Source organism: Rhamphochromis sp. 'chilingali' (genome assembly GCF_963969265.1).
Source record: "Rhamphochromis sp. 'chilingali' genome assembly, chromosome: 17".
NCBI classification, from domain to species: Eukaryota; Metazoa; Chordata; class Actinopteri; order Cichliformes; family Cichlidae; genus Rhamphochromis; species Rhamphochromis sp. 'chilingali'.
In genome coordinates, this window is record NC_137944.1 from 18,098,807 (window position 1) to 18,112,150 (window position 13,344).

Genomic DNA, 13,344 nt, shown 5'->3' on the forward strand with positions numbered 1-13,344 from the left:
CTGCATTATACTGAAGGGGAATGATGTGAGAGCAGCATTAGTCCACATTAGTTCCCTGTGGTTCCCATTGGAGTTAGTGGCATTTCACTCATTACTGCAGCAGTCCACCTTCACTCCCAGTCACCAAGTAACACACTTAAATCACACAAAATGAAAACAAGCCAATCACAACATGTGGGGACCATCTCTACATGCCACTAGTTGATTTCAGCAGCACAGTGGAGCTACGGACAACATTAAGTGAGGTAGGTTAGTAAGTGTTATGTAGTTCTCAATGCCCAATCAGATTAATGAAGCAGATTTCATCCAAACACAAACACTGATTGGCCAGACTTACTCTCTACAGAGAGTTCCAGAGGTGGGAGCAGCATGAGGGAGAGAGAGACATCTGTTAGCATCGTCACAAAGCATGTACTCAGTGTCAGAGAGTACACTCAGCATCTTCAATTTTTTCAAACACATTTGAGCAACAACCAATTTTACCTTCTCCCTGACATGGGAGAAACTTGAGTGTAAGTGCAAAAAGGCTAAAAAGAAACACTGAAAAATATGGGAGATAAGAAGGAAGGAGTACGAAAAGGAGTGGTGTGAGATAGGCAGATGGAGATCACTGGTGAGATGCAGTACCTTGAAGGAGGCTGAGCTTATACCGGATTCTGCCGTGCCGTACACCCTGCCGGAGTCTCGCTGAAATTCATCAAATCGTCAAAACGTCAAACGAGGGGGAGGGGGAGGAGCTCACACAGCTTACGACATGTGTGAGAAAACGGAGCACTCAAGACGGTGGAACAGAAGTGGCAGTGTTAGAGAGGCCGAATCGCAGCTTGTTAGTCAGAGGAGAGAGCGGGCAGCCCAAATATGTACGAGTGTGTGTGTTCGTGTGTGCTTTTGAGTGTGTGAGCGGTCAGTGTTGTTGCCTCAGACTGCAGGTAGAGGAGGGGAAAAGAGAAGGGAGAGCCAGCGGGTGTGAAGAGTGCAGCCAGCAGTTTGGCTGCTCAACAGTGACAGAACAATCCCACAGGACGGCGGCGAGCGTGATGGCACACTCATTCAGGTGTGGCATGCCGTTAGAAAACAGTCCAATGCACGCGTTCCATGCCCGTGTTTATGTCTGAGTGTGAGTAAATTTGAGGAAACATTTGACCTGTTTATCCCGTCTTTTTCACTAAATTCATTAGAAAGATGTGACAGCTAAAGTGTGTGTGTGCTTTTTAAAGCGGTGTAACACTTTCTGTGTTTGGCAGAATCCGGTACAGTCAAGGATGATGGGATAAACAAAGTATTTGAAAAAGTAAAATTAAAGCAGGTGAATTATGAATCTTGTGCCACGGTACTGCAAATGAATGCAGTGCATCTTTGTGCGAGGGTTTATGCTGCATGCATCCATACCTTACTGTGAGGGTCAGCAAACATCCTGGTGAAAATTTCACAGAGCCTCTTCAACTCAACCCGACTACAGACAAAACAGCAGCAGTTAGTTGGAAATCATCTATGACTTTATTAACTGCAAACACGCCTGAGTGACCTGACACTGACCTCAGGGTGCGCTGGTTTTTAAGCAAAGCCTGAAGGCCCAGTAGACCCTCCTTCCTCTCAGACCAGTTGGCACTGGCACAACGATTGAGCACCTGGAGGAAAGAATAAGATTCAATACATGCACGTAATAAATATTCAGCTTAATATTGAAGTAACACGTTTTTAATGGCTTTTCAGATTTAAGCACAGGAGACATGAGTATATAAACCTCACTGATCATATTCACTCACTGATTCTGGGTAGTAATATCTTCACTGCAAAATTCTAGTGCTCAAAATGAACTGGAGCGGGAAAGGTACTGTGACCCTGGCAGATCTGTATATAGACTATAAAGACGGTCTGCATAATTTCCAAAGTTTTTAACTAAATACAAGCTTCCAAATTCTCACTTTTTCATTATCTCAAATTGCACACTATGTTAAGGAAAAGTTTTCATAAACAGAATAGAAACCATTTCAGGTAAACACCCTCTTTAAGAGCGCTTGGTACTCTCTACAAAGGTCAAATTTATTTATATATCACATTTAAAACAGCAGAGTTGACCAAAGTGCTGTGCATGAAAAATCCTAACAACAAATATCAAAGTTACTTCATTGTTTACACACTCCTGTGTCTTCAGCTTTTATACAGGAAGCCAAGGACCAGAACACAGAATTGTCAGCACAGTTTTGGGAAGAATCTTTGCCCCTTAATCACAACTGTCAACACAAATTAAAGACTGATTTAGGTGATGCACAGGTTGCATTACTCTAATGGAACCGCATCTTTCCATTAACATGTTTTCAGTGTGCGCTGTTTGGTTGACACATAAGGTCGGTATGGCCTGACCCTTATGTCAACGTTTTAGTGGCTTTCTGCAGCCTTATCCAGAGGCATTAAGCATAACAGTAATTTCTAGATTGATGGATGCTCCTTAGAAAACCTTGAGGTTCCACCTGACATTCAAATTGCTCTGCAAACTTTAACTTTAAAAGAGCGCCTTAATGATACTGTTCCCTTCTGTGAAACTTCAAACCCATCTAAATTTAACTTAAGTTTTTTCTAAGGACCTAGGTTTTAGGAAAGCTGCCCATCGCAGTATCTATTTCCTGCTGCTGTTGTTTACCTCAGCTACATCTTCTGTTTGTCTCATGTAGGTGGGGATGGCCCCTCCGTTTCTGGAGCTGTAGGATCTCTCTGAACAGGCGCTGGATGCATCGCTGTTGGCATCGTCGTCAGAGTACATGCCGTAATTCTCATACCGTCGCCGTGCTGGCTTCTTCTGCAGGGAACAGAAAGGGCATGACATTACAATGAAAACAAAAACCAACAAGCAGGACATTAAGAAAGCATGCACTAGCACATCTTGATAGAACACAAACCAAGCACACACACACACCACACACAGGTAAGAGGTAGGAAAAGAAGCTGACCTTGGATCTCATGTCTCCCAACAGCTGACAGCGTTAAACAGAGGTAGAATCAGGGTTTAGTTAACACACAGACACACAGTGTAGGAGCTAGTGGCAGGATACTGGAACGTGCACTGTTTGTAGCCAGGATGTTCCTGGTGACTAATTTTTTAGACTAGTATAACCGACGAGTCTAAAACTAAGAAAGACTCAGATATTACGTTAAATTTGAAAACTGTTTAATGGACAATGTAAAAAAACTCTATAAACAAAGGCATTTAAAACCATTAATTACATTTTTCAATAATGGATCATGTCACTTAACCTGGTGTGACCTTTCATCATGCATTAAGAACACTGCACGTTATACTTCAAATAGAAAGTGAAAAACAAACAGTAAATAAATAGTGTTAACAAAAAGATCAGGCCTAGCATAACAGATTTATGGTGTTTCTCAACAACAATGCTCCATCTGGTGGCAGATGGCTGCATAACATTTAGGACAATAATTTACGGCACTGGGCATCAATTAAAATGTCAAACAATTAGATTAAACGGCTAGTAAGTCTAGTACCGACTAGTCACAACGGCTATGATTAGTTAGTTGTGCACAATGCTGTGTTAGAATTTGAGTTTCCATACCAGTGCATCTGCGAGCATCTGCGAGAGCCTCTTCTACATCTGAACCAGTGTTCAGGACCCTCATAGCGCTGACTGAAGAAGAGAGACGGCTTGACTGACTGATTCCAAAACCTGATCCTGCAGACAGAGAGAGGAAGGATGGACAGAAAGATAGCAGAATAAATACATTAGCAAAACTTCAGATTAAAACAAGTTCGCACACACTCAGCACTCGTCCACAAATGATGTCATTCTCCTGATCATCCATTCGCTAACGTTCACACAACTCACACACGCGTGGCACTTTCGCACGAGACAACCCTGTAAGTTGATGCGATGATGCGTTAGGTGACATTGCAGATGGCACTTGGGGGTAAAAAAAGCATGATTGACATAAAACGCAGGAGAGCATGTTGACGTCCCTGTGGAGGAGGGACGCAGCTAAATAAAGAAGACAAAGAGACACTGATAAAACCAGCAGAATGGTTATAAACTGGCAACTGAACGGGCGGAAACATGCGATTCCACTGGAGAGCCCGACATCCTGGAGCAGAACGTAAAAAAACAAAACAAATCAAAAATCAACTGATGGACGACGAAAGAAACGGGCTGGTAAAATGTGGGAGATGATGAACTGCAACTAAAAGAGAACAAAAAAAGAAAACGCAGAGAGAAAATCAAGTCAAGTGGTTGGGTGGGTGAGGGACGGAGAAAGATGTACTCAGCCTTCACCTGCAGCCCCAAAAGCATCAGGTGTGTGAAGAGCTCCGGTGGAGCGAGAGTAGCTCCGCGTTGCTGCAACCAAGATTAAAACACACACACACATACAAACACACAGAGTTTAGGATTGACAACTAAGACCACACAAACTCACACTTATCGAGTAGTGCATGAGAATAGAAAGAAAGACTGAAAAACATAAAGGTGTTATTTCTCTACTTTCCTGACGCATGCGTGTTTGAGACTTTTTTTTTCAGATACTGGATTCAATTTTAATCTAAAAATCTAAGAGCTAAGAGTAAAGCTTCAATACAGTCAGACTCTTTTCCTCGGATATCCTACTAATTCCTCTCGGGTATCTGTCTGCTGCTGCTACTCACCAAGAGGTGTGAAGGAGCGTACGGGGCTGGTGTCCCGGCTGCTCTCTCTGCTGGCCTCTCTGCTGCAGCCCTGACTCATACTGGGCCGCGGGATACGACTGCCCCGAGCTAACGCCACCCAGGTAACAACCACGGAGTGCAGACAGAAAAGAAAACGGAAAAAGGGAAAGGGGAGAAAAAGTACACATAAAGAAAGACATGAGCAGTGACAAAGAAGTCAAAGAGGAAGGCACGTACATAAAGACATAAATAAGACAGAATAAGAACAGGTGACAAACTGACAAAAACAAGAAAAATGTGAGCACAGGTTGTTTTTCCCCCCTCTGATGTTTAAGAAACCATCTTAGAGGTGTGAGCGCATATCTATCAGCTAATCTACTGGTATTATTTACTGGTATCACACCCTCAAGAGTCTAAAATCTTCCAGTTGTTTCCTTTAACAGAATAAAAAATTCTAAATCTTAACACTGAAAGAAAACCCAAATTTGTCTTTAAAACATGAATGATTTGTTAGTTTCAGAGTTTATGATTTACATGTAAACAAATAATTGAAATTTCTGCACATTTAGTTTCTTCTATTCATCTAATAGTTCTTATTAACTGATTTTCACCTTCAGAGATGTCTGATACACACAGGTGCTCAATGTGTCTCTTTTTCTCACACACAAAGACAAACGGACAGAAAAAGTGATTGAGAAAGAGATGCAGCAATCAAGCGGGTGGCTGAGGGAAAGGGCTGTGTTTCATTCAGCAGCACTGCAACTTCGCTGTTCATTGCTCCGTTCATCAGCTTCAGCATCCAGCTAGCAAATCAGAATTAATCACGGGCTACCAACGGTCTACCGAGCAGAGATGAAGCGTCGCTGATCCTGTGTGAAGCTTTCTTCAACCAGCCACTAAAACAGGTTAGTAAGGAGAGGGGGAAGGTATGACTCGTAATCCGTGAACATGTGCTGATCACAGGCACCCATCACCATAACGACACAGCCAAGACAGACAAGTTAGAACGATGGAATCTATGAAGCTGAGGCAGCGACTGATGATGGGAGAGACGGACTGTGACGGCAGCAGTGATCGAGGAATTTTTTTTAAAATCATGGATAGAAATGGTGTAAGGAGATGGAGGTTAAAGTGAGGATGAGAATAGGCACATTGAGGTGGATTGATGGGTAGCACAAGGGTCCAGTCGAGGTCGAAGCCTTACCTCCTCTGCTTGCTCCGTTGTAGATGGAACTAATGCTAGAAGGAGCTACGAGACAGAAGCAACAAGGACAGAGAAAAAGGAGAGGAGCAGAGGAAGAAAAGGAGGACAGGGAGCAGGAGGGAAAAAGGCAAATTTAGATCCATGTATACAGCGAATCACAGAGACTGGTCATCTGAGTTTGATGGCACAAAATATCACCCAACACTTGAGCAGTTTCTAAAGCAGGCACAGCTAATTTATAGAAAGACAGTATTAGTTCAAAGCACGTTAATGCACTCACCCACAGACAGGCGGGTGGGTGATGAGTCTCTGGAGCAGCCCTGGCTGCGGGGGATGCGGCTGCGTCTGTGTCCATCCCCAGTGGATCCAGCCAGCACCCTGTGAGCCCCGGTGCTCATGGTGCTCAGGGTCGTGCTCGTCAGCACGCGACCAGGGGAGCCGCTCCGACTACCAGCTTCAGAGAGACATAGATTAACATAGATTATCCGTGGTGCATGGGACATTTATTAAAAAAAGCTGTAGTGACACCACCCCTCTATAACGTGACAACTTCATTAAAACAAAAAAGAAAAGAAAAAAAGAAGTGATCAGTTTCTTATACCAACAACTGGCAAAGGTAGTTGGTAGTTTTTCAAGCACATGTTGGCATTTTATGTATATCAAAAATACACATCACTAGGGAAGGATTGCTGGAGCCAGCAGAGCTACAGTGAGTTCAAATTCTTTCAAATTCATTAAAAAAAAAAAAAAGGGCAACTCATAGGTAACTGTCATTACTGGATTGTAATTTTGAATTTGGATTGAATTTAAATTGAATAACAGTCTCAATTTCTCTTCCCGAGGCATCCGATCTCCCAAAGCTAAGGCCACAGTGTGTTTCTTTTTACAGTGGGTCATTTTGCTATAAACTAGAAGACAAACAGTCCAGCAGGAGAAGCTCTGCAGTGCTGGAAATGTGAAAACAGATGCTTGGGAAACAAGCTCCAGTGCTCAAGACTTGAAACCGACCTTAAAGAGGACCTATTATGCTCATGTCCAGCTGTGCAATGTTTTGTTTTTAAATCCTGAATTGTGTGGCTTTGGTGCTGCCTTCAGTTCATCCCCTGTTGGAATCAAGCAGTTTTATTTGCTTCTTCAACTTTATTCTGACTGGCTGCCCCTCACAAACAAAAGGTTTGACCACCAGCTTAGATGTCATAGAGATCCAAAAGGAGTTGGAAAAAAAATTCTGCTCAGTATTTGGAGCAGCCTAAAGCCTGAGCTTTTGGCTTACAGGAACAACTCAGAAGCTGACCTCAGTATTTCAAACTTAGGCCATGTTCGATGTGAGCACCCACCATCACAGCAGATTAGACAATGACAGAAAGCAGGAAAAGCATAACAGGTCCCTTTTAAATTGATCTCTTTAAGACTAAAAATGAGCAGGCAGACCAGAGTCTCTCTTCTTTCTCTCAATGAGAGACAAAAGCTAATCTAAATGCACGCACGCACGCACGCACGCACAGAATCACATAACCTACTGAACTATGTGCTAACACCTTGTGACGCATAACTAAATAAAATGGATCTAAATGACAAAACTGTGTTTAAGTTGTTTTTTGTGAAAATATGATTACTGCACAAAGAGTTTTGATATCCAGTAGCTGATAAAAGATGTTATAAGTAATGATCAACTCACGCTGTCTGACAATTTCTTAGCTTGGATTTGTTTAAGTGCCGATAACCCCCCAAAACCCCAAAACACAAAAAAACAAAAAAACCCAAACAAACTAGTGATAAGATGGTGAAAGAAAGGTTATTGAAACCAAACATAAGCTACAAAACTGTGAGAATTACTAGCTTGGAATCTAATGATGTGGTTACAGAGGGGAAAAAAAAAAAAAAAAAAAAAAAGAGTGACTTTCGACTTTTCATTGTGTAACACATAGAAATGCAGAAACATGAGGCTCCCAAAGCAGTGTATTTCACATGGTAACAGCATAGCCATGTTATAAGTCTGTGACTACAAATCCCAGCATGCCTAAGCCAGTGTGGGTGAGACTCTCAGTGACCTTTCTGCGTGCACGTGAAGATAGTGAGGTTTGGGAAACAGAGGAAAGAAAGTACAGCTAAAGAAAGCGGGGTAAAAATAAGTAGCGTTGTAATCTTACCACCGACAGGGGTAGCAGACTGAGATCCTGAGCCATTAAGCCCATTGGTTGGGAAGAAAGGGGGAAAAGCAGAGGTGAGGGGGAAGGAACAGCAGATTAAATCAGATGAATTATGGGTGTTAGCGCAAAAGAAGTGTCATGGGAGTTAAAAAAAAATAAGAGTACGAAGAGAGAGGATCCTGGTGGTCCATACCAAGAATGAAGGCAAAGCTGAAGCACTATGTTGAAATAATTCCATTAATTAAAGAGAAAACAAGTACTGAAATGTAGCTGAAGCAAACACACACACACTTAACCAGCCGCAGATGACAGACTTGGGAAAGCAGTGCATGTTGGGACAACTCACATAGCATATGTAAAAAAAACAAAACCTGTTTAACAATGAGGGAAAAATGGTTTAAAGTAAATATACTGAGCCATACCCTCACACACTCACGGAAAGCTTTCCAACCCTCTTAACTCCGATTTGGTCCTCAATCTAAATATCCAGATTTAACTGTTGCACTGGTTTGTGGCCCAATCACTGTCTGATTTTAAACTGGTCTCCAAGATGGCCCGAAGCAGCATATCAGCAGTTAATGTCTTGGAGAGCAGGTACACACGCAAAAAACACACACACAGCTGCCTAATGTGCTGCAATATAAGAATAGCCCAGAGGCTTGTGTCTCGTATTTTTAATAACCTGAATAAAAGCCAGAGCCAGGCTGGAGAAGCGGAAATGTACTGTTCACCACACCATCCTCAGTGATGAAACACAGCATGCAGAAGAAACACACACACACACACACACACACACACACACACACCCATACGCACACGCTCTCCTGTTTACACAAAACACCCTGATCAGAATGAGAGCGGGTGGGTCACCATTCCCACTGTGATACAGAGATAGACAGGCACACTCTGACACACGGACAGAATACCTGGTGTGCAATCGGATTCGTTGGAACCTGAAGGCACAAAAACATTCACATGGAGCTTATCGTCACCGTGGAGGCAACAAGTTAAGAAACTCCACAAACAAAAGTTGAGGAACCGCAAATACTTCTACAAGCTCACTCTCTCATCATTTCTCCTGTTTTACCCAGACTGTTTCACTCACAGCTGGCTTTAAATTATGCTCTGTGTTTTGGCTGCTGCGAGGAGGTACGTACGTTGCGACTGGGACACCATCTTGGTGCGGCTGCGTCCTCTCGAGTCCACCTGACTCGACACGGTGCTGGCAGTAGACAAAGGCTGCTTGGTACGCACACGACCTGCATGCAAGTAGAAGCACAACCATTAAAAACAACCCCCAAAACAGACCTGCATTTTACACACTAATGAAACTACTCGCACACAGTTTGCAGCTGAATGAAGCCCAGAAACTAAAAAGCACTAGAGCTGATGAAAAGCCACTAATACTGAAAGTTGCTAAAGACTGGACCCTAAACTCAACATTCACATTCAGCCAGGTGCAAACACAGATGAATACAACAGGGATGCTTCAGTGGATTAGAAACCCGTCTCAGAAAAGAAATCCCTGAAAATAACCAGTTAAGTATTTGATAAGGTATTTTATTATAGACTAAAATGATTTAATGATTAAAAGGGAATTTAAGGGAATAATCCATTAATCTCCCACCAACCAATTACTTTTAGAACCCACTTTATAATAGCATTCACATGTCCAAACTCAGTGGTTAAAGGGGACCCATCATGCTCGTTTTCAAATCCATATTCTTTTGTTTTATCTCATTTCATACTCCGTTTATACTCTTTCTGAAACAAGCTGCCTTAGCTCCACCCCTTTCAAGTTTGAAGTTACCATATTTGGGATAACATATAGAGCCAAGAGAAGGAAAGAAAATCTGAACATTTACAGGATGCTGAAGCTTGAGTTGTTGGCTCACAGGGGTTACTTGCACATATGCTGACCCTCACTAATTCAAACTAAAACCATGTTTAAAAGAAGCATCTACCATAGTAGCAGTAAAAATAACACAGGAATATATCAGAGAGCATAATAGATCCCCTTTAAGCAAAGTCACTTTTCTTGTTTATTATTATTATAAAATTGATCAAACACATAATTGTTGGATCCAAAAAGACTAAAATCAAAATTTCCATCTAGAACATCCCTACAAATATGCACACAAACATCCACCTAACCACAGTCTTACCATTGTCTGATTTGGTTCCTATAGACAGACAAAAAAGGAGCATGTTTTAAGTATCACAGTTCACCTTTTGTGTGCAATATTCAAGCAGCACATCCTTATACTATCCTATAAAACCTCAACAGCTGAATGATACAGTTTAATGTGAGTACAGATGGTTAGAAAATTGCCATATTTAAAATAAGATTCAGCTTTAGTAAAGCAGAAGATGATTTTAGATGTGTTAATATTTGATCTATGCTTCTGTGAACAGCGCAGTAATAGAAATGAGGTTTTGAAGTTGACAGCAGGGGGCGCTGTGGCCACACACTGTCACAACTGAGTTAACATGGACTGCATGGAGTGAGGAAAGGGAAAAGAGCAGAGAAGAAGTGGAGTGAGATGATCTTACCATCCGTTTTATCAGCGGCATCATCTTTAGTAGCAAAGAGAAAGAGGGGGAGGGAAAAAAAAGGAGACCAATGACAGGAAAACCCCCCAAAAATAAAATGAAAAAAATTTTTTTTTTACAGAAATTATACAAAGGGAAAAGGGAAAACGAATAATGTGAATAATAAATGTGAAAAGAAAGTTGAAAATAAGAAAAATAGAAAAAGATGAAATACAAGAGAAACAGGAGAAGAAAGGAGCACAGTGTGAATTAGTCACATAACATCTGTTTATCTGAGAACCGTGCAGATGTAGGGATCGACATCGAAAATGTAGAGACAAACTGACACAGAGGACAATATCCGTATAGAGAGCATGCATAGAGTATATCTACACACAAGCACACGAACAGGCAAATGAGCAGGCAGCAGGAGAGGAGAGGAGTCAGTGTAAGCGCTAAAGTGTTTGGGTCTGGACGTCCATCCTTCTGTTATGCAGATGAGTCAAGCTTTTATACAAGATGACGTACTTCTTACTTCAACCTGTCAGAAACTTTAAAAAACTTCCTCTGTACTGATCTGACGAGACTCTTTATAGTCTGACTTCCAGCTGATCACATGCTGACCTACGTCTCCACTGTCTGAATAAGCATCTAACTTGACTGGCAGAGCCCTTACCCAGTGAGGAGTAGGACCCCGGGGGCAGACGGCCCGCTCCCCCGGTTTGTCTGACGTGCCGGTATTTAGCAACTGCTGCTGCATTAACATCCACGTCGCTACGGGAACGCTGCAGGGAGGTCGATGACACCCCACCCTTTGAACCCGCAGGGACTGACAGGACAGGAGGATCGTGTTGGAGAAAGGGTGGGAGGTGATGGGATATATATATATATATATATATATACACACACACACACACACACACCACAAACACATGCATGCACAATACTATACAAACACAATATCGATACCATACAGAAAAAACAAAATTGGGCAGACAAGTATACGCATGTGTACGCGCACATGTGTGTTGTAAGATAAAAACATAACAGGATGTGATTGCTCATGGGAGGAGACAGGCTGATGTAAATGAGAATGAAGGGAGATGGTTTTTATAGGAGCTGATGTTTGCCTCAGTGTGTGTGTGTGTGTGTGTGTGTGTGTGTGTGTGTGTGTGTGTGTGTGTGTGTGTGTGCAGGAGAATATGTGTTGAAGAAGGCTTGTGCGTGTGTGTACATGTGCTCGACTCACCTCGCCCCGGTGCTGCTGACCATTTAGAAGTCAGAGGCCGACTGAAGAAAAAAAAAAAAAGAAAAAAAAAAAGGGAGAAAAGTAGGTCAGTATATAACAACGCAGTGAGTAGGTCTTAATCATGATCAATATACATTTTCACTGATGTGTGGAATTGAATAAAACAGCTTTCTCAAGCATTGTTAAAACTCCAACACTAAAAACACTAAAGATTAAATGACATTGGACACAAAACAGACAAATATCCATTTTTCTCATGAAACAATTACACAAGATCTGGGTACCTCTGCAATAAAAGCTTTTTATAACTCTTTATTTTTATTATCAAATGTTTTTGTCACATAGATATAGGTGTGTATGTCATGTATACATGGGGTAGCTGTGACTCAGAGTGACTCCGACTGTGAATGTGTGAGCGAAAGGGTGAAATAAGACATGGTTGTATAAAGCATTTTGAATAGAAAAGTGCTAATATAACAGTTTAAAAGTTTGCCTTGACCTTTAGTTAGCACTGTGCCATCGCAGATCTGAGACTATAAATAATATATTAATTTAATATCAACAGCAATCAACAAGATGTAGTGCAACAGGAAACAATACAAAGAGGAAAATGACAACCTTCTAGGAACTGCTCGAATTTAACATAAGAGTGAAATGCAGTGTAGATGAATAGTTTCAGGTTGCTAGGATTGCAGAGAACAAATCATGGTCAAACAATTGTATATTTAAAGGGGGCAGAAAATAACTTTCACATCTATATTTTCACTCTTAGACACTACTAGAGCAGCTTTGCATGATTCACTATTCAAAATAATGCTCATTTAAACATAATTTATACTGAGCTTTGGTGCAGCCCCTTAATTCATCCACTGCATGAAAGAAGGTGTTGTAGCTTCTCTCACTTCAAGCCGCCTTTGAGCAAAGCAAACAGGATCCTAAAACACACATTCGACCCCTGCCGCGACCGAATCACCCTCCTGCCAACAGTGATGCATCACAGAAGGAGCCACTGTTTCACCAGACTTGGAAGCAGTTTTTTTTCCTCAGGCTTTGAGTCTACTGAACTCATTCTCAACACATCTCCATGAAAAACAGTGACCTTGTGTTTCATTGGTTATATGAATGGGCACTCTGCTTTAATTCAGGATTAAAGACAGATAAGATAAAAATAAGTAGAGGAAAAATAAGCGTATGTGTGACAGATGTCAGAAAGATGTCATCTATGTATCTGACAAAGATGTGTAAGATAGGAAATCAAAGTCAAAATCACTTCTATAATCAGTGTCATCATTAAAAGAAGACTTAAAGTAAACATGCAGGACTGAAGTTATCTATGGAGGGACGGTGCAGTGCGTTCATTACTTGAGGCTCTCTTGAGATGAAGATGAGGAGCGGTCACTCTGGGGAAGTGAGGCCACGCTGCCAGAGCTCTTCAGGCAGGACTGGAGGGTCCTTTGGTATGAAGGCTCTAAGGAGTTGTAAAGAGCTTCAGCTTCTGCTGGAAAATGGTTCCTCAGACCCCAGTAAGCCCTGAAAGAGACAGAAGAGCAGACGAAAACAG

General features: G+C 41.8%; 1 protein-coding gene across 1 annotated transcript in view; it reads right to left on the reverse strand.

The window, feature by feature from the left end:
• The window catches only part of clasp2 (cytoplasmic linker associated protein 2), a 67,234-nt gene that overhangs the window by 11,520 nt on the left and 42,370 nt on the right, over positions 1–13,344 (reverse strand). The window contains exons 16-28 of the mRNA XM_080862926.1: positions 13,146–13,313; positions 11,784–11,824; positions 11,211–11,363; positions 9,160–9,261; positions 6,133–6,306; positions 5,853–5,897; positions 4,649–4,756; positions 4,281–4,343; positions 3,556–3,686; positions 2,642–2,797; positions 1,537–1,628; positions 1,390–1,453; positions 628–687 (exon numbers count right to left, since the gene is read on the reverse strand). Coding sequence (XP_080719052.1) covers positions 628–687; positions 1,390–1,453; positions 1,537–1,628; positions 2,642–2,797; positions 3,556–3,686; positions 4,281–4,343; positions 4,649–4,756; positions 5,853–5,897; positions 6,133–6,306; positions 9,160–9,261; positions 11,211–11,363; positions 11,784–11,824; positions 13,146–13,313 — 1,357 coding nt within the window. The remainder of the gene's footprint in view (positions 1–627; positions 688–1,389; positions 1,454–1,536; positions 1,629–2,641; positions 2,798–3,555; positions 3,687–4,280; positions 4,344–4,648; positions 4,757–5,852; positions 5,898–6,132; positions 6,307–9,159; positions 9,262–11,210; positions 11,364–11,783; positions 11,825–13,145; positions 13,314–13,344) is intronic.